Genomic DNA, 25139 nt, shown 5'->3' on the forward strand with positions numbered 1-25139 from the left:
TTGAGCCTGTGTGTGATTGCACAAGGGAGGGAGGATTATAGATGTTGAACATACACACGCAAATGAGCACAGGGCCCGACCGGTCTGCATGATGAGCGTGTGTGTGTGTGTGTGTGTGTGTGTCTGTGTGAGTGTCTGTGTTGTAATAAAGCCAGCAATGTTTTACTGGCCCGCTGACACAGTGCATAAAAAGATCAGTGGGCCAAATCCATTAGTGGTATAATTGCATTACATGGTAAATATTCCTAAAAGGTCAATATCTCCATTTGAAACATCACCATCATCACAGAGCGCTGCAATAGAAACATGAATTCTGTGATTTTACAGAAGCTGAGGGGCATAAAATACCATTTCTAGGCATCTATTGTAGCACAGATTTAACCAGCAGGACTGATTTCCCACCTCCGAACTGTCCAACAGGTTATTGCATAATGAGTGAGGGTCTCAGTTTTACTTTAGTTTCCCTGAAACACAACATTTCTTTAGCATGTATTGCCAGTGGTGTCCTTTTTTTCCAACCAAAATACAGCCACTTATCTTGCTGATTCAAATCGTCAAAGTAAACAAAATGGAACTAATGGTTTTGGTTTAAAACAGCAACAGGCATAACTACTGGTTTAGAAGAAACATCAGTCTAAAAAATCCTCCTTTATATCCTTCTCAGACTGGGCACACAGGTCAAACTCTGCCCAGCCTTGATGAGCATCACGGGCCGGGAAAGTGATTTAATTCATATGATATTTGTCTGAGAAAGAGACAGAACTAAACAGACAGAGACAACGGGGGCGCACTGCGTGGGCGAGGGTGTGAGGAGAACTGAAAACGAAACTAACTTTATTCGGTACTTATGTAAAGTACTTCTGTGTAATTTTATTGTATGGCACTGAAGCATGTCCAACACACTCAAGACTCTATGTACAGTGAGGACAAGGGATTAAAATGCTGGGTGGAACATTGACCTGAATCATGATCACGCCTCCTGAATGACAGTGTGAGGAAGACATGCACTCAAATCTATACAAACACCACAACGTGACTAACTTCTTAGTGAGTTTTGAACCTTAACGCTGCAGCTAACTAACATTTTGTGATAACAGCGCCAGCAATATTGACTATTTTGATAAAAAGTGAGGAGAAGAACTTCCAAGGTGTCACTCTTATCCCCTATATATGTCCCCCTTACACCTAATTTGTTGTTGTTTGTTGCAAAGTGCAAAGTATGTGTATGTGTACGAGTATGTCTAGTGATGACTTCTGTGATTGTATTTTTGATGAAATGCCTTGTGATTGTGCTGCAAACCAGTTTCCCCACGCGGACAAATAAAGCATCTGTCTATCTCATCCTCTGCTATTCATGACATGGTAGGAAAAGCATGTGAGTTTGACTTTTCGTATAGAAAAGACAACATTAAATATACTCAAAAAAATCGAAATGCATAATGAAAAGGGACCCGCAAACGTCACTATGACCATTTTTAATTGGAGCGACGTTCTACAGAAGAAATAGTCCCTGTGAAACTAGATTATCCAGAGCAACAGGGACGGTGTTTCTGGAAAGATGCATTGCTGTTGAATTTTTTTTTTTTAAACACTGTGAGCACCACAGCTTCACTATATTGATGTGAAGGCAGAAATCTCAGAGTGAGAGACCTCAAAACCTTGACAAATGAAACGAAAGCTATCTCCGCGGTTAGATATCACAAGAGGGAAGTGAGAAAATGTTTCTTTTCTTATAATTTTAATGAACCGACCCTTTAAAACAGAGAGGCCCTAACTGACTAGCTGACAACATCTATATTATGAAAATTAAAAAGTCAATATATGCGACACAGTTGCGTCACCGACTAAAGAAAAGATTGAGGCTGAAAAAAAAAGTGTGGAGGCAGACAGAGAAGAAGAAAACCAAAAAACGGGAACACACAAACACACAGAGGCAGCAAAGAAGACAACACATACTGTACAGCCTGTACACACAAACACACACACACACAGCCTCCAGGCTATTGTCCTCCACATTTAGGTCAGGCCGATACTAACAGCTTCACACACACATACACACACACACACATACACACACTCCCCAGGAGGCTCTCCTCACCTGCAAAGAGGCCAGTTTGGACACAGTGTCAAAGATTAAACCTGTGTTTTATCTCAGGGAAAGGGGGCTGCTTGGGGGAGAGAGTGTGTGAGCTTGTGTGTGTGTGTGTGTGTGTGTGTGTGTGTGTTCACTCAGTCCTTTAAACCAGAGGGCAGAGGGTCGCTGGAGAATACACTCACACACACACAGCTGCCCTTCTCTGTGTGCGCGGTCAAGTAGAAAGGTGGATCTGTGTCAGGTAGCAAGGGTATTTACTGTTACTGAGACAAGCAGGCCGAGAAAACACAAACACAGCAGAGAGAGAGAGAGAGGGGGGAGAGAGACGTAGAGGGAGACTGAAAGGAAAAACAAGGAGAAATTGAGACAGAAACCAAAAGGTGGAGGAGGAAAAAGGTCGAGTGGGGATGCTTCGGAGGCCTCTGTGGTCAACAGAGCGCAGCCATGTGCGACGTCAGACATGCAAACACACACACACACACGCGCTGAGAGAGAGAGAGCATGTGTTAAAAGGGCAGAAACTGAGCTGACAAGTTATTTCTGCAAAACATAACTCAGGCATCAGTACACTGCAGATACTTCATTAAAAAAAACACATACATTCAAAAGCTCTATAGACACACAAACGCATGCAGTCATGGGTATCAACAGAAAAATAGGTCAGAGCTGGAGATGCAAAGGAGTATGAGACCGATGTGATGCAGAAGTGTGTGTGAGTTAAGGCCGGTCCACACTAAAAGATTTCTCAAAATTGAACAGATTTCTCATAACATGCCGTTATGTGTGGGGTCTCTCACATTTTCAAAATCTAACAGTTTTGTTCCTATAGTGTGTGGTGAGCAACGATTTGGCCTAAGCAGCACACCACACACTAACAGATTCATTCATGAACAACAAGACAAAAACAAAAAACGAAATCTCGTAATCAAACGTGGACAAACACGGCGGATGACGGACAGGAAGAATTAGCGATGTTAGTTTTTTCACTACTTTGTACTGAAAATTGACGACGAAGAAAAATAATGGATGAAGTCACAGAGACATGTTAAATAAACACTTGTGTTGTTGCCACAAATCAACAAGTTGGTTCTGCATTTCTGAGGTCTATCTTACTACTACTTTATGCTTCACGTTTTGCATTAGCTCATGCATTAGCCGCAGCCGGTGGTTGTCCTTCCTTCTGCAGTCAGCTTGGTTCTCAATTGGCTATCGTTCTATCCATACGTGACTGCATCATCAGCTTTCCTCAGGGTTCCCCACAGACAACAAGATATCTGATCGTAAATATTGAACGTTTAATATTTACGATTTGAAATCGGTGCATTCAGGAAGGGCTTCCGAGCCGATTGGGGGATGTAAAAATGACTCTTAACATGCCTCACACCACAGGAATATCTGGAAAGATCATCTTTAGATCCATCAAAAAATCGGGTCTTTGCTTGACGATTGTAGGAAGGGGGGAATTGGGTCTAAAATTGGCTTGGCTCTTGTGCAGTGTGCGCCCCACATTAGTGTGCGTGAATGACAAAGCAGTCATCCGGTCAGCTCTACTATAACAACGCCCTACATGCTCACTCATTTCTCATCCAAATCAGCGTCATAATATCCACACCGAGGAAACAAAAGCACATTTCCTGACCAGTAGAGCCGCAGTTACACAACTTCTCTTTTCTTATGATCACCAGTGGACTAACTCCTTCATTTGCTCTCACAATAATCACTTTTATGTCCAAACGGACCGTAAGGGAGCATTCACCTTAAACCAGAATCCACATGCTTTTCTAATCTCGGACAGTTTAATTAAGAGGATAAATAAGTGTCTGTTTCCAGGATGAAACACAGCAATGATTCCATCTCTAACACACACTCGTTTTTTTCTCTTCTCTTTCAATACTTAAACTCTAAAGCAGGAATTTCATGGATTATAAAACCTGGTGATCTGAATCTGCGTCCATAATGTCCATTTAGTAGTCAGACAATAACCTGCCGGTTCAGAGGGAAATCTCTTCTATCTGCAGTTAAAGAACTTCATAAGCAATTGATAACAGCAGTTAGAAGATAAACTGATGACTAAGTGTCCAAGAGCTTTCCTCTTGTGGTTAAAGATTAACAGGAGACAGAGGGCGAGCAAGGTAGAGAGAGACAGAGGTAAGGAAAGGTTGTTCTTTTATACGCACCATATCTGAGTTACCAATAATTACTGAAACTATGAGTCAATAAGTTGGTCCGTAGAAAACAAATCTGCAATAATTCTGATAATCGAGCCAAACTGCCCCAAATCCGCTTGTTCTAGCTTCTCAAATTGGAAATTTTTTCTGTTTTAAATCATTCAAAAGTCAACATCTTTGTGTTTTGAACTGTTGGTCTGACAAAACAAGCAATTTGAAGACATCACCTTTGGCTCTGAGCGCATTTTTTAACAATGTTTTTGACATTTCATAGACCAAAAGATGAATCGGCGAATGAATCGATGATGCAAAAAAATGCTAAACTATAGTACCCTTTCCTGTCTTCTCAAAACAGACTTTGACATTAAAAAACTCTACTAAAAGTTGGATTAATTTCAAATGTGTTGAGTCAAAAGAGAGGAACTTGACTCAGGTCAGAGGTGGATGATAGTGATTGGCTGATTTCACAAAGCATTTGGCAAAAAAAAGGAGTAAAAAAAGTCATGGTGAACAAACCCTGGAGGGAAAAGTCCCATCCCTAAGAGGCTTTTTTTGTTTATCTCTCACTTTGCTTATTTATTTATTATTTCTGCTCTCCTGCCACGCGGCCGGGGGAGCGAGGGACCACAGGTGCTCGGGTGAATCCGATGGACATCCGCAATTTATCATTCATACGCCAGTGACGGCAGGCCAGGCCGAAATATGGCACGGTAAACACAAACCATAGATCATTCACAGACACAGATACACACAGACAGCCGCAGACGCAGATAAACACACACACACACATACATAAAATATGTCTTTGAAGACAGATGCTTTTATGCGTACACGGAGCCGGACACGGGTCACATCACAACGTGCTTCTTTCAGCGTGGTGGAGATATCTTTTTCTTTCCGTCTCTTTATTCCACTTTATCTTTGTCTCTCGTTTTGGGATGCTTGTCTCCCTCCCTCGCTTTCTCTCTTTTTCTTGTGGATTTCTGGCAGACTAAACACTTTAAAGCTTATTTGGCTCCCTCATTTGTACTATAACCCTGCGGACTGCACACGATTGTTTCTCTGGAACAATTATAGCTCTGTCTTTAGACTTTTTCCTGCTAAATCTGACCACATTCGTATAAACCACCTGGTTTCCAACAAACTTGACACCTTAGTTCGATCTTTCTTTCTTATTTCTCAGGTGTAAATACACTGAAGAGATGACAGCTTCCCTCCCAACTCCTACACAAACTCCCCTTCCCTAAACGCCCCGTGCCTCCAAACTTTTAATCCAGGCTTTAGAGGGATGTATTACAGTGGGACATCACTGCTGGCCTGCATCTGCCAGAGCGAGCTGGGAGCTGATTTCTATGTTTACATAAGATTAGAGCGCAGGGAGAAAAGAAGGTAGCCGATATGGTAGCTCCGAGCCAAGCAGCGCTCATTTTTAATGCAGCGAATGCTGCCACAAACAGCCTGCAGGAGAGGGGCTGAGGAGAGATATAGCCAAAGGTAGGAACAGTAAGTTACACCACTTACAGGCCTTAGGGGTGCATGTGTGTGTGTGTTATAATTATGGGTGCACTGCCCCGTCTATACAGGCTTTGCAGCGGCGGTCAGGGATCTTAACCATCGATACATAAACGCTGCTTATTTGTACTATTTCTAAGTTGGCAATTCAAATACTGGAAAGAGCATTTAAAGTTAAAATATGTTGACGGATTTAAGAAGAACCGACTATTCCAATTGGACTTTTTGAGAGATAGAAATTCCTCATGAAGGAGAGCGCTGAAACATTTCAACACCAGCGACCTTATCAAGAATTTCAAGGTGTATCATTGAGGGCAGAAGCTGTGACTCAGACTCAGTCATACGTTAAACATTTAAAAGAAATGCACCATACAAAACAGAAATATGCCATTTTCTCTGCTATAAAAGTCTGGCATGGAACAAGAATCTTGTAAAACTATGTGTATGCTAATGTCAAAACCATGGTGGACAGACACCTGAAATTTCTAGGCTCAACAACTAAAGCCTTTAATAAAATAGCTTGAAAAGACCTCAGTTAATCCTGGTTGGTTAGCTGGCTAGCCAATTCAGCAGTGCAATGAATATTAAAATGAATATTTAAGCTGCACCGATCAATATTTCTATATTACCAATGGGTTAAATGACCATATAGCCTCTTTCCCACTGGACACAAAACCCACTAACACCAACTTTGTCTTCAGTGGGAAAGGTTACAATCGGCAATCAGTATTTATCCAGCTCCGATCGGCAGTGATGGAAACATGACACCATGACAAACTCATTTCCAGCCCTTTACCGACGCTTTCTTTGTCATCTCAGCTACAAATTTACAAATTCCGTTCGTCTCCGTCCAAGCAACGCTCGAACATTGTTCAAATTAGTCTACACCGAGTTTGAATAGAGACTGAATAAGTAACAGATATAAAAAAAAGAAGTAACCACCGTAACATTTTTGCTGGCCTCCATGCTGCTTTTTACTCTTTACTAACCCTGTTTTCCGGCGCGTTTATGTCATCGAAAACAAGACCAGAAACAAAAAACAAAGGCATATTTGTCTACTGGCAATGGGAAAGGAGTCTATACTAGTCTCTACTATTTTAGTGTGTTTTCCCGCATTTAAAAGCACATATATACGTGCTAATTTTGGTGGGAAAAGGGTACACTATGTGATGACAAGTACTGATGAGTGCACACAGAATTATCCAACAATACAACAACAACAGCTGTTTTCAGCAAAAAAAAGCTCTGACAAACCAACTGTATACTACGTGCTCAGCACCAAAAAACAAACAAAGTAAGAGACTAGTTGGAGGTGGAGACCAAAACAGAGCAAAAAAGGAGAGTGAATATTGGACAAACCAGACACAAATAAATGCTAATGTTACTATGTGTCTTCTTCATGTGTAAATATGCTACTGTTTCCTAACAAGGTAGCCATATGAACCTTATAAAGTGTATTTTCTGCCTGGGTGTCTGTCTGTGGTGTCCAGTTCACAGTTCATGTTGCATGTACTGACCTACACTGCAAACTAAAGTCCACATACCACCTGCCCTATCATATGGCACACACCCTCACACATACAGTACATACAGTTTACACCCACTGACCCTTGGTAAATGACGTGTGACATCAATGTACTGTAACACAGCCGAGCAAAACTAGCTGTATGTCTGCACTCACACACATATGCACGGTTACAAAAATGCTAAATACATAATATAATCAGAAATGTTTCATGTGTGTGTGTGCATCTCTGTGTGTCTTCATGCCTTTATTGTGAAACTCATGTTGAAAGTTCTGATTTGTGTTTGCACCGACCACAAGATTCGACATGGAGGCTATAAAATACTGGCACAAATATGCAGAAATATGGTGCAAAGACACATAGGGACTCCGTTAGTCAAGAGTACATTTCCATCCCCTGGAACATCAGGACTTTCTACACAACTACAGTATGTTGGCTCCAGATGTTACATTCCCATCAACAACAACCTCACACATCTATATTGCACCTTTGAGAGCCACGGGCATCTGTCCAGTTTAACTAAACAAAGATGAATTTGGAAAGATGTCACTTCTCCCATTATTAAAGTTACTGTGAGGAACTTTTAAGTGGTTTTGAAACAGTCTCAGTTTAATGCTGATGCCTTTTATGACCTACATAAGTAAACGAGACCATCAGCGAGAGGATTAGCTATTTCTATATAGTCATGCAGATTCATCAGAAACTCCTTCAGCTCATACTCCAGCGGGGCCTCCGGCAGCGACCAGCTTGCCACCGACAGACCCAGATCCGGCTTCACTGCCGCCTTCAACCTGCAGTCAGAGCTCCGGCGTGCGGGGGAGAGCTCCGCGCCTGGCAGCAGCACCTCCTCCTCCGGCCAGGAGCAGAGCTTCATCTCACTGCTCCGCCAGTCCCCGCTGGGAGCCAACACTGACACCACGCTACTAAAGATCCAAGCCGTATTGCTGGGCCCGCTGGAGGGAAGGGAGGCATGGGAGAACCAGAACCAGGACTGAACAGGACAGACTGTCAGACCCTGTTGCAGTAAAATAAGAGGTTTTCTAAAGGGACTCTGGTGCTCGGAAACACTACCGCTTTTGTCCACAGGGACCAACAAAATCAACACAAAATTCCTCTCAGTAGCTTTAAACATTCACTGAAAGGAATGTAAAATCACTGCATAAGAGCACAATATGCACTTTGCATACAAAGAAAGCAAAAGACAAAGTAGTCATCTTGCACGTGTGAAAGATCAGAAAAAATATTAAATATTAAATACTTTTCTTTCGAGATTCAACCATTTTCAAATTTGCCAGGTTTCTATATTCTATTATCTTCTTCTTGAAGGTGTGAGTATATTATGAGTGTGAGCTCCTAACCAGTAACTGTACGTTTTATGGCTGCGTCCCTGTATGTTTACAGTCATATTTTAGTCACGCAACCCTCACTCTCCACACGTCACCTTTGATCTTTATTACCAGTGTATGGGACAGTGTGTCCTGTACAACAGATGAAGAGCACATGCTTTATCATATGGGCAGAGAGGTTAAGTACAGTATGTTCGTGGCAATGTCAAAGGTCCAAATCCTAAATCCAGACATTTTCTCAAGCAGAAAATGAACCATTGAAGTACACGTCTACAAAAATGAATGCTGCAAAAGCACCCTTGAGCAAGGCACTACGCCTAAAAGTGCCCACTGGAGAATGACAACAGTGGAACGGGAGCAAGTTGAAACTCAACTGGTTGGAACCACTTTCTCACAGCGCTACAACCAGACAGCCAACCGATACCCAAGTGCCCTTAAGCAAGGCATCAAACCCACTGAACCTGCTCGGCAGCCAGCAGCAGCAGCGGCAGCGGCAGCGGCGGCGGCTCCGGCAGTGTACATTTACAGAAAGTGTGTAACCCTCCCTCCTTCCTGCTGCACCTCCTGACCCCGGCTGTTGCTGTAAATATAAATGTGCTCCTGCACAGTCAACTCGCACTTCGGTTACACAAGCAGCAGTTCCACAAAGGTTAAAAATATGTATATTCTACTTCCTCCTGCTTCCTTTCTGCCCTGTCTATCTGTCTTTCTCTGTGTGTGATTTCTTTTTTTTTTGCTATCTTTCTGCCTCTTGAAGTGGAGGGCTCGGCGGGTCAGGGGCATTAGTGGAAATCTGCTGTTATTTTTTTTCTTCTTCTTCTTTTTCTGTGTGTGTGTGTTTGAACTTTTTTGTTGTGTTTTTTTTTTTCATTTTTCTAGTTTACTTCTTTAACCCTCCGTGGCATCGTTTCCATGCCAGCAAACTGGCACTGTGTGTGTAAGAGAGAGAGGTGTGTGTGCATGTAGATAAAAAATGGGAATGAGAGCTTACACTGAACGCTAACAGTGGGTTAATATGCAGAGGAGAGTGTGTAGCCCCCGCACCCTACACCCACACCCACACACACACACTATATGACACCAGTCTCATCAAACAGTTGGACGTCGGCCAAGTTCATCTGTTAATGGACAGCCACCGCCAGGACCCAGCCTTCCCTACCTCGCTCTACCCTCACCCTCTCTCACATCCCCTATCCCCCTAGGGCGCTCTACCCCGATGCCCTCTCCTACTCATCTCCCTGTCTCTTTTTTGTCGTCCCATCCCACCTCTCTCCCAGCGTTGCAGATTGGGGCCTGCATTTCCCTTGTGCTGCAAAGATAAACAGTGTGTGTGTATGTCCCTTTGTCTGTCTGTCTGACAGAGCTCGGGGTGTGCTACACACACACACATTCGTCTTAAGAAGAGCACCTTTGAACAGACGCTTTTCAACAAGCTCAAAACGAAAGAGTCCGAAATCAAACAAAGGCCAAAAGACGGGTTAGGTTTCATTAAATTAAGGGAGATAGAAAGTATGTGTATGTGTGTGTGTGAGAGAGAGAGCAGCCTTAACTACAGTCCAGAGCATGTTGAAACACATCTGGCTTCCAACGGAAAACTGCAGCACAGGAGGAGGGGGAAAAAAAACGAGAGATCGACAAAGAAAGAGAAGGAGAAGGAAGGGGAAGACAGACAGAAAGGGGAGTTGAAAAATGAAATAAAGAGCAGGTGAAGGGGCTTTTTGAGTTATTAGTATTATTTGCTTAAAAACACACACTCACACAAAAGACCGGCTTTTCCTCCTGGCTTATTTGTCGCGGGGCAAGAGTTCAAGGAATTACAGTCTCTTTCACACTTCAATATTTATTTAACAAGATGTCTTTATTTTTAAGTACATGTTTTTTTGGGTTTGTGTTTTGGGGGTCGAATATTTGAGGGGAAGTGAGATGAAGTAAATATTGCTATTGTTGCTGGAGCTGTAATTTTGAGGGCAATTTCGTCATTTTAGATTCAGATAAATTATCGCATGATTCCGCTACAGGTAGGCACAAACTCTTGAGACTCTTGAAGGGTTTTATACTGTTAAAAAAAACATTTTCTAACATCCCAGTTATAACGCTTTAAACAGAAATCAGTTATTTTTCATGTAAAGCATTGATTTTCTTTTTTTACATAATTCCTTTAAAACACCTCATTCTTATATAATTTGCAATATTATTAATCTACATCATAATGATTCATGTCAACATTAAATATCCTAAAAATGCCAGCATTTTTTTGATTTTTTTTACCCCTTACTGACAATATCAGTTCCCGTTCTTTTCCACATTGACCACACACAGCTGAAATATTAGTGTACATTAGTGTACTACTAAACGCACATGCACACACTCAGACACAAAAAAAAAAAAACGTCTATAAAGTACATTTTAGCGGTTCTTTATCCGTTTTGGGGGTATAAATTATCCATTAGATTTCATCATATCTTACCGGGGCAATTACATCAAGAAAATGATAGCGGGCACCGGATCAATTATGCATGCCCTTGGCCAAAGACCAAGCATCGGGCAGAAGGAGAGGGCATATACACACACACACACACACACACACATGTGAAGAAGAGGAGGATCTCATAGATGTGGCCCATCAGTTCATCTTACTGCCTAAAAAGTTCATACGCTTAATAATTTAGCTGTGCTCTGGATACAGTTTCCCAGCTGAATATTAACAACTTTGAAGTGAGTAACAGCAGCCAGAGGTATATAGGGTGTGTGTGTGTGTGTGTGAGCATTTGTAGGGGGGCTAAAAGAGACCTCAGGAAACAGGCCTTGTGAGTCCCACCGGAGACAACCCCTCGAAACACACACACACACACAATCCTTCCCCACGGCTGCGTCCATTACACCGCCGTTTGTAACATTGCTCATTTCTGGGCAATTAAGAATTCCTTTTCATCGCTATGTAGGTTCACATATCTCCCTCACAGCACTTGTACACAAACTGGGAAGACGTGAGGAAAAAGAGGAGTGTGTGTGTTGGGGGGGGAAGAAGGGGAGGGTGAAAAGATCAGGGGGGGAAAAAGCAACAAAGGGAACCAGAGAAGAAAACAGAAAGATTAGCGCCCGTGCACCAGTTGTTCTTGTTTGTTGTTGCTGCTTTTCCATCTTTGTTCTCATTTCCTTAATTGTCCGGCCTCATTATTAGATGAAAATTGATTTATTTTATTGATTTTTTTCTTTTGTCTTCCTCTCACCAAAAAAAAGAAAAAAAAAACACTTTCAGAAACCTCTTTTTGAGTACAAAGGAAGCATTAGGTGTGAGGGGGGTTTACGCACAGGTGCCTATTTTCTTGTGCACGACAACCGCGTGACACAAACACAAGAAAGAGACGTATTTTTTGGCGAGAAGCAGAACAATGGAATTATTTTTCTTTCTCTCGTTTTTTCTTTTTCACGAGTTTTCGTCCATGTTTACAGAGAAACTCACTTAGGAAGACGAATCTCCAAAATGGCAGCCTTAGATGGAGTCGGGGAGGGACGAGGAGAGAGAAAAGAGAGGTATCTGACATCTGTTTGTTCAAGGAGAAACAGAGAGGAGGGGGGGCGACTCTAGAAATGAATAGGCTGACAGAGAGAGAGAGAGAGAGAGAGATGGGCATTGAGAAATCATTTTACCATGTCAAGACCGACACATACAGGAGCAAGCCAGATGGTTTGCATTGGGTATACTTTGTGTGTGTGCGTGTGTGTGTGTGTGTGTGTGTGTGTGTGTGTGTGTGTGTTTGTGTGAGAGACAAGCAGTGTAATGAGGGAACAGACGAGACATCATGTAAATTAAATATGTCCAATCTCTGGCTCGGCTCTCAATCTTCGCACAATTAAAAAAAAAAAATGCAACTTTCATTTATATTAGCCTAAAAAACAGCTCACAAACACACACACACACACACATCTCTCACCCAAGGCACAAATGAGAAAACACACACACACACACACACAAACACCCCTTGACATGCCGGCTCTGACAAGCGTAGCTGATGTGCGCCACGAATGCGCATGGTAATAGGCCAATCAAAAATGCAAAACAATTGGCAATTACTGTGAGGACCTAATGGTCATTAGAATTTACAACTAGGTAATGAACTAAAGTCTGCCCACTGCATGCATATTCATAAAGCTATTTGAGCTTTTGAAGATTAAAGTAGCGCTTAAAATTCAAATGAGCCTCCGCAAATTATGGGAAAAGTCGGTGGTGCTGCTGCTGCTGGTGGCGATGGGGGAGTTCCTTATACATGTTGTGTGTGTGCGTGTGTTTATGTGTGTGATGTTTTAAGCATTATCAAATGGTATGGAAGTAGCTCAGATGCAAGGTGCTAAAGAGAGAAATATATTATCCTGGACGGGAGCCTTAAGTGAAATCCAACAATTTATGTAACTTTATTGTATCATAACACATCAGTATATTATATGAAAATGTATTTGTGGGGTGGGTGTTGCCATTAGTTTGTTTTTTGTTTTTTCATGCTTCTGTTTCATTTTTTTGTTTTGTTTTGTTTTTGATTTTTTTTTTTTTTTTGGAGGGGGGGTATTATTTTTTATTTAATTAATATTATATTTAAAAATATATTTCTCAATTAATGTTTTCTTTTAAATTATGTAATTTATGTTAATAATTTCTAATGCATATCTTGAAAATCAATCAAATTTGATCACAAAAAAAAGCATTATCAATACACTATGTATTCCTCGACATGTGAACAAGTGTAATTAAGGGGTTTAGGGTTTAGCACGACAATATCTATATTTTGAGCTTTTATGTATATTTTTAAGCATTACAGGAAATATTTTTAGAGGTAAAATTGTCCAGTAATTCAGAAGAAAATAGCAAATATTAAGGGGGAAAAAGAAACATAATCCAGTGCATCAGTAATATGTCTTCGCTGCTCTCCTGTCAATCAACTTAGATTTGTCTTGTCACTTGTGTACATTGTACATGTGTACGTGTGGTGCATGCATATCTGCATGCTCGTGTGTATTTGTGTGTGTGGATAAACCTGCAGATGTGGGGAAGATTCATGTATCCGTATAATATTTTGATTATGATTATTATTATGTCTTGCCCATCCACCGGTATGTTGAGGTTTGAGGATTGGAGTGGTTTAGATGTAGCATAGAGTAAGAGAAATGATCGTATTTATATTTACAGTATGATGTAACACAAAGTCTCAACATATATTTATGTAGTATATCAAGTTAACTCTGCATCTGTGTGTGAATACAGTAGCGGTCAAACCATACACACCAGGCCTTGACTAGTACATACAGACACACGGGAAAAGAAAAAAAAAAGTACATGTACATACAAACAGCTTATAAGAAGATGAAGGAGGAGCATTTATTATTACCAATTATTTTCATTATTGATTAATCTGTTATTTTCTTACTTAATAGTTAATAGTTTCGTCTATAACATGTCTGAAAATAGTGAAATATGTCAAGCACATTTTCCCAGAGCCTGAGGTGACGTCTTCACGTTGTTTGTTTTGTCTGACCGACAGTCCAAAACCCAAACATGTTCAATTCACAACGATAAAAGAAAAGCAGCAAATTCTCACATTTTGTCGCATATCTGTCAATCGACTAGTTGAATTGATTAATTGTTTTATCTCTAGAGCATTTAATCCTTCATTTTTTATCTGATAAATTCACCTGATTTGGAGATAAATCGTTTTTTCCTGAAAAATGTCCTTGACATCATCACTATAAATGATTGAGCTTGTGTTTAACTCCTCAGACTGTGTTCGTTAGTAAGACAGTCAAACACATTGTTAAATGCCATTAGGGGCATGCGTGGTTGTCTTGTCTTGTAGTGAGTTGTACATGTAAAAATATATATATATATATCAAGTGAGCTGCCTGAGATGGTAAGAATTACATATGTTATCCTGCCTTGAGGATGACTTTGTTTGGCACTAAACATGCTTTTGATTTTCTGAGAAGAAGGATGTGAACGTGTGGAGAAGGTGGTGGGAGTGAGAGAAAGAAGCGGAGCTGACGCTCACAATGCCAGAATAAAAGATTATAGAGCCACTCATACGGAGCTGTGTGCGTACACTATACTGTATGTGCTCTACTTTATCAACGCACACACACACAGTTACAGTGTGTGTGTAGTTGTAGTAGTAGTTCAGCCAAATGGGGAACATGAAACCAGAGCAAGGAGCCAGGCCCTTCCACACACACATGCACGCAAACACACACACACTGGCCACACACATATTGCCAGCTCAGCCCTGGCACTCTTTACCAGGGAATGTCCTGCATCCACACTGCCAGCTCACACACACACACACACACACACACACACACTCTTTCATGTTCACTCACACACACACATACATGTAGGCATGCTGTATAAGTAATAACAGATACATACAAAGAGAAGCACTGGCGAGTGAACACATATCTAGCCAGTGAGATCTGAATATATGTGTGTGTGTGTGTGTGTGCGTGTGTGTGTGTGTGTGTAGAGCCAGTCTGTAATCCAGTGGCCTATATAAATAAGCTTTGTAGTGTATAAACAGTTTTATGAACAGGCCTTCAACTGCCTTCAACATAATAAGAGAGCTGAGTTGCATGTGCACCCCTTGAGCAGACCGAGCAGAGTGTGTGTGTGTGTGTGTGTGTGTCTATTTTGTGAGTGTGCACAGGAATAAACACACACACACACACACAGCGAGCAGCGAGCGAGCCAAAAACAGCAGCTTTCCCTCTCACCACGAAGGAGTAGATGTAGCGTGGATGTCGAATCACTCGCGTAAACACAAAGAGCCAGATCAATAAACAATCCTCCATCACAGGGCGCGTACAGTAGCCCGCTTGACGTCACTGACACACTGTCGCTGCCGACGCGAACGCTGCAAACTGGGGAAATAACATTGGTCTTTTTTTTTTAACGCCTTATTGTTCTCTGTTTTTAGAGACGGCTCGCCGACCACGACAATCTGGGAGATCTTTTTTGTTTTCCTCAGATCTGTCTCCATCTTTCGGTCATCGCCGCTGCGGTGTGTCTGCGCCGCACTTCCCAGGGATCAGCTGTCAATCAAAGTGCGTGGGCGGCGTGACGTCTTTCTCTTGGATTTTTCTTTTTCTTTTTTTTTACCCTTTGATGTTGTTGTTGTCTGTCTCAGCCGCGGTGGCGGTGATTGCCGTTCATGCCCTGCTCTTCTTCTATTTATTCTAAACCCCACCACCGCCGCACACGGCTTCCTGTGCAACCAGACAGATTTGTCTGAGGAAGAGGCTCCGGCTACTGGTGTAAAATCATTCACTGTGTTCAATAATGGTGACAATGATGAATCTAATTTGCGCTGTAAACACACAAAACAACTTTCAACTGTTATTATGCTGTTGCCTGTACAGCATCCATCTTCCGACCGCTAATGTGACAGTCTATCGATCACCACAGAGAAACTCTCTTGTCTCGACTCTTCCCCCACTCCACAGGTCAAAGGTCACATTGGGAGCAGCAGTAAAAGTCTTGCTCAAAGGCACTCAGCAAGTTAAGGGGAACTCCACAGATTCACAGTCTCGGTTCGGACTACTCAGCCTGAGAAAACCCTGATGATGTCATTGTGATGTCATCGGGGTTATCTCAGCGTGGGCCTGGAGACCACACACAGAATATAATATATTCTATATATATAACAGAAAGCTTGGTTACAAACTGGAGCCATAGAGAGGCGAATCCCGCCCCTTCTGGTAGACCACCACGGGACCTTATTTCGGAAAAAACATGTACGGACAATGGCGAGAGACAAATATTTTTTGATCCCATTTGAATTGCGCCATGAATCACACATCACACATCACACAATTTTGCAAGTCAAGAAAGTTTCAGTTTTGTTGTAAAACTTTTGAAGTGAAAATACGTAATTAGAAAGACTACACACCCAAAAGTTGCGTAGTGACGTCTCTCTCTCTGAAGCTACGATGCCTGTGTGTTTCGTAACGGGATGTAGTCACACCAGCGACGGGTGTTGCTCGTTGTTTTGCATCCCAGTTGAAAAAAAGACCAGGAGTCGCTGGATAAAACAAATCAGGTCAGATAATGTTACATTTATGCGTGGAACACAGCTACGTTAACTATCTAGCTAGTGTTGGTGACGTATATTGCGCAAGACGAGAGATGTAGTTCACTGAGCGGTTTCACACCAAGTAAATGACGTTACGACAAACCTACGACAAAATAAGACTTTCTTGACGTGCAGAATTATCTTTTTAAATTGGCGCAATTCAAACGGGATAAAACAAATATTTTTCTCCCGCCGTTGACTAGCGTACGTATTTCTTTCCAAAATGTTTCCCATGTGGTCGAATGGAAGGGGCGGAACTTTGCCTCTCTATAGATGTAGGTGTTTACCGGGGCAGGGAAGGTTTTAAAACAGTTGCATTATGGGAAATGTAGGCATTTCTGGAGCTTGACCGACACTCGGCACTAAAAGCGAGGCTATCTCAGCTTCTGCTGCCTTCATTTGGACCATTCTTTTTTTAACCTGTCTCTCACGAGTCCCCCAACTTTATAAAAGTGCAATTCTAAATTGCCGGAGTATCCCTTTAAATAAAGAGCCAGGACAAAAGCAGACTAGATTTAGTTCAGCAATTCAATGCTGCTGCCCTAATACTATCTTATGTAACAAAATAGGGGTGTGTGTGTGTGTGTGTGTGCTGTGAGCATTACAGGATAAAGGACAAATCAACAGGCTCACCGTTCTGGACTTTCCAAGCACATGGCGAGGGAAAAAGCAACTTTAAATTCACATTGAAGTGCTTCACATTCTATTTTGGGCAACACAAAGCATTTCTTTTCCGCTCCTTGTTTTATTACTACGTCCAAAAATTTGTCAGCAGTGAATTCCAAGTTTTTTTTTTTGTTGGTTTCCGTCTGGATTGCAGACGTGCTCTGCAAACACACACCCACACATTTACAGCAAGACAATAATCAACAGTTCAGTTCAGTCAATATGGAGTTTTTTGTGAGTGCTTGAGTATAAAAACACGGTACAGCCTTGTTGGCCTCTTGGTGGCAGATTATTAGCTTTTTTTTTTGCAGTCATTCCAGTGGCCTGCTATCCTGCTGCTGATGTTTTCTGCACACACGAACGTGTTTACACGCAGTAAGCTCATTCAAAACGCCGACACAGTCAGACTCTCACAGCGCCGGGGAGAGAAACGCTGGAGTTCAAACGCACTGCACTCGAGTCCACTAAATAAAATCTTATGTTGAGAAAGAATGAGAGAGCAACAATAGATTAGTAACGGCAGCCAGTGTGTGAAATCTCTTTGTAGGCTCGCCGGGATGTGCTACAGCATGAGACACACACACACCAAACATACTGTAATTGATTCAGTATCAATTGGCTGTCCCGGATTTGCATTGACTGCTAATGTTGCAGAGAGACATGAGCCAGAAGGGAAAAAAAAAAAAAAAACAAGAAGAGGAGGGAGAGAATAGACATGAGATAGAGAGAGATCTGACACTGAGCCAGACAATGATTGGGTGTTAAAAATGCACTAATGTGTATTGAGGTGGGTAGCATTAGCCAGTGATGATAAGCTAATTGCTAATCACTAGATCATAGGCTAACAATACTCATGTTACGAGGCTTCAAGCCAGGATGACTCTTCAGTGGGCTGACCATAATGGAGGGCTGAAAACCGGATATTTTTGGGGCTAAAAATATCAGTACGTCTGATGAATTAGCCCCCAGAAAATTTGGGATTTATCACCATGCATATGTATTGATAATATCTCTGTTAATGAGTGAATATTGCTCGGCTAATCAGCCAATATTGCTCAATAAAATCAGTGGTCAATAAGATGAATAAATCTTTTGTACTGGCTGCGTATCAATTCCAGCTCATTAACACGCATATTAGGGACTGATTTTACATCGAGGAAAGGATTAAATTCCCAATTATGAGAAATCAATTGGCAAAACTGGACAGCAGAAAATTGTAGAAATAATCCACAAAGAATTCATTCTGAATTTCAATTTTTTTTTTTTTTCAATCACAACCACTTTTGGTTAAAAGAAAAAAAGAAAAAAAAAGAAAGAGAGAGCGAGACATGGCCGTCCACACACATAAATGTACACACACACACACACACATGCAAAACCCCTCTCTTTTGAGACATTAGCGATGCTGTTTCTGAATGAGGGGCGCCTCAGGGATTATAATCAGAATTTTCATCTCAGTCAGGGATTAATAGAATAAATGGGCAAGAGAGAGAGAACCCTAACCATGTGTGTGTGTGTGTGTGTGTGTGTGTGTGTGTGTGTGTGTGTGTGTGTGTGTGTGTGTGTGTGGTGTGGGTGGGCGGGCATGCTGCCTTTTTGCATCACTGATCGGCGTTTTTGCCTGTGCAGTGCTCCCTCGCTCACACACACACACACACACACACACACACACAGAGACAGGTAATGTCTCTGCTCTCCTCGGTCGGAGCTGTTTGATATGTAAATAGCAGCAGCGTTCCGGCACAAGTCCGACGCTTTGTGTTCCTCTTGAGCCTCGCAGCGAGCACTCTGACCGTACACATTTTACAACAAGCAGACATGCAGCCATTACATTGCATATAGGCAGAAAAAAACAAAACAATATGCAGAGATAAAGGGCGTCTGATTTCCTACAATACAATGCAAATATTCCCTGGATTTCCCAAAGAAGTCAGAATGAAATATTATTCCCATTAGAGGAGTAAATCCCTGAAAAAGACAAGAAGATAAATTGAAAATGATGGCGTATGGATCATGTTTTTACTGATTAAAATCCCTACAGATTGAGCAATATGGACGCAAAAACCTAAACTCAATAGTGTTAAAATTTAAAATATTGATGACCAGTATTAAACTGGCATTAAATCTTTGAGGTAAATGTCTGAACGTGGAATTCATTTCTTGTTATTCTGGTCATTTAGATGCCTTACTGGCTGTATAGTAGAGGCCTCACATACTGTAAGGAAAACCTACGAGACACAGTGGAACACCAAGTCAGCATTTACAAATAAGAAACACACACGCATTCCTCACTCGCCTCCTTTTTTTGTCATTAGGAATGCTTTTGGACGGCGGTAATCGCGGCTGAAATTCCAGCAGATTTGTTTTTTTTTTCTCTGCCTTTCACATATTTACTTCACCGTGACAGTTTGGGGTCAATTAGGATGAAAGCTGGGGGTCGGGGGGGAGAAAAAATACTGGCTTTAATTATCGCCTATCAGAATGGATTGCGTAAATTCAGCATGGGAGGTGTGGAGAGAAAACAAAAAGCATTGATTAAAGAGCATAGACGTAAATAAAATGATGAATTCCTTGTGCAGATGGATATTTTAAAAGTTTTCGTGTTTAAAATTCCAAACAGCAAACCTTTAATAATGCTCGGCCTGTCTGCTGTTCGGCTTTGACATCAACATCAGACAAGATATATAACGCTGCTGTCCTGTTTTCTTCTCCTGTCTGAGTGTACAGCTGTTCCTACCAAGACGTTCCCACACACAACGCTATTGAGGCAACCAGACGCCTGTATTATGATGTAAATCGCTCTAATAACCCAGTTTAGCTGGTGAGTGTCTGTGAGAGAGTGTGTGTGTGTGTGTGTGTGTGTGTGTGTGTGTGGGAGTGGGTGTTGAAATGTATAGTCACTGCAGAGACACAAGCAGCTCTGGCAAAAAACAAAAAAATGTTGCCCTAACTCCTTCCAGCTGACATACAGTAGATAGATTTGTCTCGAGCCGGCAAAGGTCAAAGGTCAAACGCATTTTTGACAACAATTTTCCTCATCACTTCCTGTAAGAGTAAAATTTTTACGAGAAACGACAAGCAGAGCCTCGACCAGCGTATTGTGCTTATTTCCTCAAACAACTCCAAAAATGGAAAAACAAACTGCAACATTTAGGATTCCTGAGCTGCGTTCAACGAGCAAAGTGATAAAGTGTATATTTTGCTAGTGTGTTTCCGCTGCTCTATTTCATCTTCACCCCCTTTTTTCTCTCCACCCCCCCCCCCCCCCCCCCTCTCTCTCTCTGTAACGGCTAATTTAGTACAGGCAGCCCGCCACTAAAAACTACTGCTAATTAAAATGCACAAGGAAGGAAAAAAAATGGCACTGCAACAAATAATTAGTGGTGTTAAGACGCTTTAAATAAACGACTTTCCCTCTAAGAGCAAAACTAAAACTGGCTTTTCCCTCTCTCTGCTCGCCTCTCATTTGATTCTCGTTCTGGGGAAAAGGAGACGGGGAAAAAGGAGAGATAAAACCGGGAGGTAAAAATCGTGCGTTTTTACCTATGAAGTTTGGTGTGGAGGTAAAACTCGGAGAGAGGGGGAACAGAGTGAAAGAGATGGAGAGCTGGGCTGCATTTAGTCGGGTAAGATGTGGCGGTGGAAGGGGGGGAAACCACACCGAGAGCAGGACACATCTGCTAGGGCCACATGAGAGAGACACACGCACACACACACACAAACTGACGCACACGTTATGCAAGAACACACACTCTGTGCACCCAATCCCAGAGAGAGGCTGCAGTTACTCCCCAGACTGAAAGTCACACACAAACACACAGTTTTCCTTACATCCAGTTGAGCCACTGATCTTCTATCTGCACACACACACACACTTACACCATTGTCTCGTAAGTGCACTAACACACTGACCAGTGGTACCACAAAGTCAAGGTCACCCACGTCTCTTTGCTGCTGGCCTGTGGGATTTGATCACCATGGCCGAACTGAGTAAACTGGGAAAACACACTAACACACACACACTTTCTGAATTGGATTAGATCTGCTACATTGTTTTACACACACAAACATACACACTGCCCTTTAAACTAGTCAGTAAAGACAGAAGACTATTCACACACACACAGACGGAGAGAGAAAGTCATCCTAAATCAAACCAGCGTGTGCGCTTTTTGTGCCAGTTGTTAAAAACAGAACAGAGGCGTTTTCTCTCGGGTTTCCTCCCCACCTGTGACGACCCTCTGTTGTTGTTTGTCTGACAACAGTCACCCCACCCATCCACCTCATCCCACCCCCTCAAACAAGTCCCAGCCAATCAGATTTCTCGCCTTAAACAAGGATTGGCATGTGTCCCCCTTGTGCTCAGACTACTACGGCCCCCACAAGGTTTGGATGGAGATCATGGGGCAACATGTAGTCTAGACTACGTTGGCTTGTCGTACCACAGCACGCCCACATTGGGTCTGTCGACGATATAAAAACAAAATCTGACTTTTCAGAAAACACCCAAAAATTGACGCCCATCCAGGGCAACACACACACACACACACACACAAAATGACAATGTGCCAATCAGAAAAGTCAAATCTGGGCACTGAAAGCTGCTTCTGTGCTAGAGGAGTTCAGTTATCCCTCGATGAGTAACACTTCAGCAAATGTTTAGAGGAAAGAGAACTACTTATCGTCTATTTTTAATATTACTGTCAGATTTGACCTCCTTATCACACAAAGGCCGATACATAGACATAATCACATCCTCTACAAAGACAGCCACTGTCTCAAAAGATCATTCATACTATTCACAGGGCAAGTGCACAGCACAACAACATGACGTCGCCTCCGGCTCACGAGTGTAATAAAAAAAAAGTGATAGCACAAAGGTGACAAAGGTGTGTTTTGTTGGTGTGTAAGCAGGTCTGGTTACCTGGGAGGGGCTCCTGTTTGGGACAAATCCCCCGGGGCAATGAGAACCGGTCATCGTCATCATCTGCCAGCGTGGCCTGGACACCCACTTCCACAGGCCTCCGCCTGCGCAGGGAGCCAAATGCGGGCGACGGGGTGAGGGCCAGGCCAGGGGAGGGCGAGGGGGGCTTGTCCAGCCCCCGGCCCACGGCCAGGCAGGGCGGCCCATTGCATCGCTTCCTCTTGTGCTCTATGAAGAGCAGGATGTCCGCCAGGGGGAAGGTGGCTTGGCACTGGCCGCAGGTCAGCAGGTCCTGCTCCAGAGAGGGGTGAGCATCGTGACCCAGCCGGGCCAACCGGCCCACGGCGGAGCCCGGGTGGTGCCCGTTGAGGCTGCCAGTCTCCTCCGAGTGCTCCGAGCAGCGCTCCGACAGCTCCTCCGACGAGACGACGGCCGTGGAGAGGGGCTCGGCTGCTGGCGGAGGCAGAGTGGGGGGAACGAGCACAGAGGAACAGGGAGAAGAAGAAAGGGGGTGGGAGGAAAGAGGGAGAGTGAGCAAAAAAAAGGGGAAATTAGAAGGTGACGCTTACTCTCAGCAAAAAAAAGCAACAACCACATGTTTATATTTTACTTTTTGTCTCTTGTAATTTATATTGATACAACTATTAGTGGGAATAGATGACAAGAGAAGAGAGCACACAAAACATTTCTCTGTCTGTCACATAGAGGATCAGAGTTAAAGAGGCAAAGCTAAGCAGAAGACTTGTGGTATACACACAATAAGGGGGTGAGAAAATGTGCCTTGTAATGATAGAAATGCATGTAATGCAGGAGAAATGATTACAACGCGAGCTGATCTGGATCACACATCATAAGAATAAACGGTGGGAAAGAGGATCCTGAAAGCTCAAATCAGATTCCTCAAAGACAACAATTTCATAGCCAATGACAGGGGAGGCTTGGAAAATGATGGTTAAACACAGCGTTCACCAAAAAACTAAATATGTGGATGATGTTTGACTTGCCTAACCTTGTTTGTACAGGTTTTGATCCTGTAATCAGCAGAAAGGGGAAACTGTCACAAACATGTTCAACATATGTGCCGGGGAAAAGAGAAGAAGGGAGAGAGAGTGTGTGTGTCAGGGAGAGGGAGAACTCTTCCCTCGGCCTCGATTACATGTGCCTCACTTATAGTTCTTAGATACCAGCCGCTTGTACAGCGGGAAATCTCCCCAAAATGAGCCGTTCAACCCCGATTCCTCACCCCTCCGAGGCCGGATTAACTCCTGACTACTTTTTTAAGACGCCTTTTGTCAAGCTCCGACCGTCCTGCGGTGGAGGGAGAGAGGAGTGCGAGCAGAGCGGCCCGCTGAATTAGAGGAGCGAAACGGGAGAACATAATTCACTGTCCCTCTTTTTAAAAGGAAATCTTCCAGTCCAAGGTGAAGAGTCTGACTCTAGCGCTAGCCGCCTAATGCATGTTGACCTTCTTTACTCAGCCGCCAATTTCACATTTTTAATGAACTTAAAACCACTGAGAATCAAAAAATAGATTTTAATTTTCACTGTCTGGGTGATTGGTGCAGATTTTGTCTGATAAAGAGGGATAGGGTTCCTGTGCATGCATGTGTGTGTGATAGAGTGTGTGTGTGTGGGAATGCACAAATGTGTGTGTGTGCGTGAGTGTGTGTGTAAGAGAGAGAAAGAGAGATAGATAGGGTCTGAATGTGGACTACATCCCCTCAAGGAAATATCATTTGAACGACGCAATCCTGCGCGACATCTGTGTGCAAACTGGGACATGGAGATAACATGATAAATTCCCGGCTTGCACCACCACCACCACCACTACTACCCCTCTCCACCCTATCAACACCCCCCTCCATCCCTCCCTCCTCCTCCTCTTCTTCCTCCTCTTCCTCCTCCTCCTCCCCATCCTTCTCCTCTTTGATTTAACTTCAGGTCAACACAACGCCACGCAAGTTACACAACAGCTCCCGGTGGAGGGGTTGGGGGGGGCATTAAATTCACGGGATAAAACAACAAAAAAAATTCTAATGAAAGCCACATAAGCCCCTCACCTCTTAAGTTGAACTCAAGAGTGGATATCCGGCGTTTGAAAAAAAAAAAAAAAACATTTTGTTGGATTTAATAGTGCATGAGGAGGGTTAGGGTAAAAGACCTAAATAAGATTTAGAAGAAAAAAAAATCAAAGCAGATCTCCATGCACTAAGTTCAATTTCAATCAAATAGAAACATGCACTTATTTGTGTCTATTTTTAAGACAGTGGAACTGGGTGAAATAAACAGCACGAGGAGCAGAGAGGAGTGTCTTTACACCACATTAATATGTCAAATCACATTTCCTAAAGAGAAACACAAAAAAATGAAGGTATAAATATACTCTCGACTAGAAATCATTTTACTACGCTTTAGGTTAAAAGTTCCACCTGTCTCATAAATCTATAAAACTAAAAAAAACTCATGTAGGAAAATTGTCTCTCTGCCCTCAATAAACTATTTTAAATATAATTCCATCTTGGCAAAAAAAAATATGAAAAATACTGATAATGTAATTTAAACTGGAGGAGGACATGTCGAGTTGTAACACTGGAAAAACACACTGTTGAGTCTTGTTGCATTGTACTACTTAAATTCAGCCTGATCGTGCAGTTAAAAAGCAAACACTGGAGATATAGTATGTTTTAAATAAGCAAATAGAAATATAGAATTGTTAGAAATAAAGAAAATGGAAATGCAGGTGCTAAAAACAAGAAATAATCAGGGATGGGTGTTTGCTTGAGAGTGGCAG

The 25139-nt window shown here is 42.5% G+C and overlaps 1 protein-coding gene across 3 annotated transcripts in view; it reads right to left on the reverse strand.

Annotated features, from left to right (window-relative positions):
* The window catches only part of LOC119495439 (B-cell lymphoma/leukemia 11A-like), a 59742-nt gene that overhangs the window by 31853 nt on the left and 2750 nt on the right, over positions 1-25139 (reverse strand). The window contains exons 2-3 of one of the 3 annotated variants that reach the window (XM_037781873.1): positions 22349-22798; positions 16576-16707 (exon numbers count right to left, since the gene is read on the reverse strand). In XM_037781873.1, coding sequence (XP_037637801.1) covers positions 16576-16707; positions 22349-22798 — 582 coding nt within the window. Of the gene's footprint in view, positions 1-16575; positions 16708-22348; positions 22802-25139 lie in introns of all 3 variants that reach the window. The other 2 variants (XM_037781871.1, XM_037781874.1) reach the window with 2 other exon arrangements.

The sequence above is a fragment of the Sebastes umbrosus genome, chromosome 10 (genome assembly GCF_015220745.1).
Source record: "Sebastes umbrosus isolate fSebUmb1 chromosome 10, fSebUmb1.pri, whole genome shotgun sequence".
NCBI lineage: Eukaryota > Metazoa > Chordata > Actinopteri > Perciformes > Sebastidae > Sebastes > Sebastes umbrosus.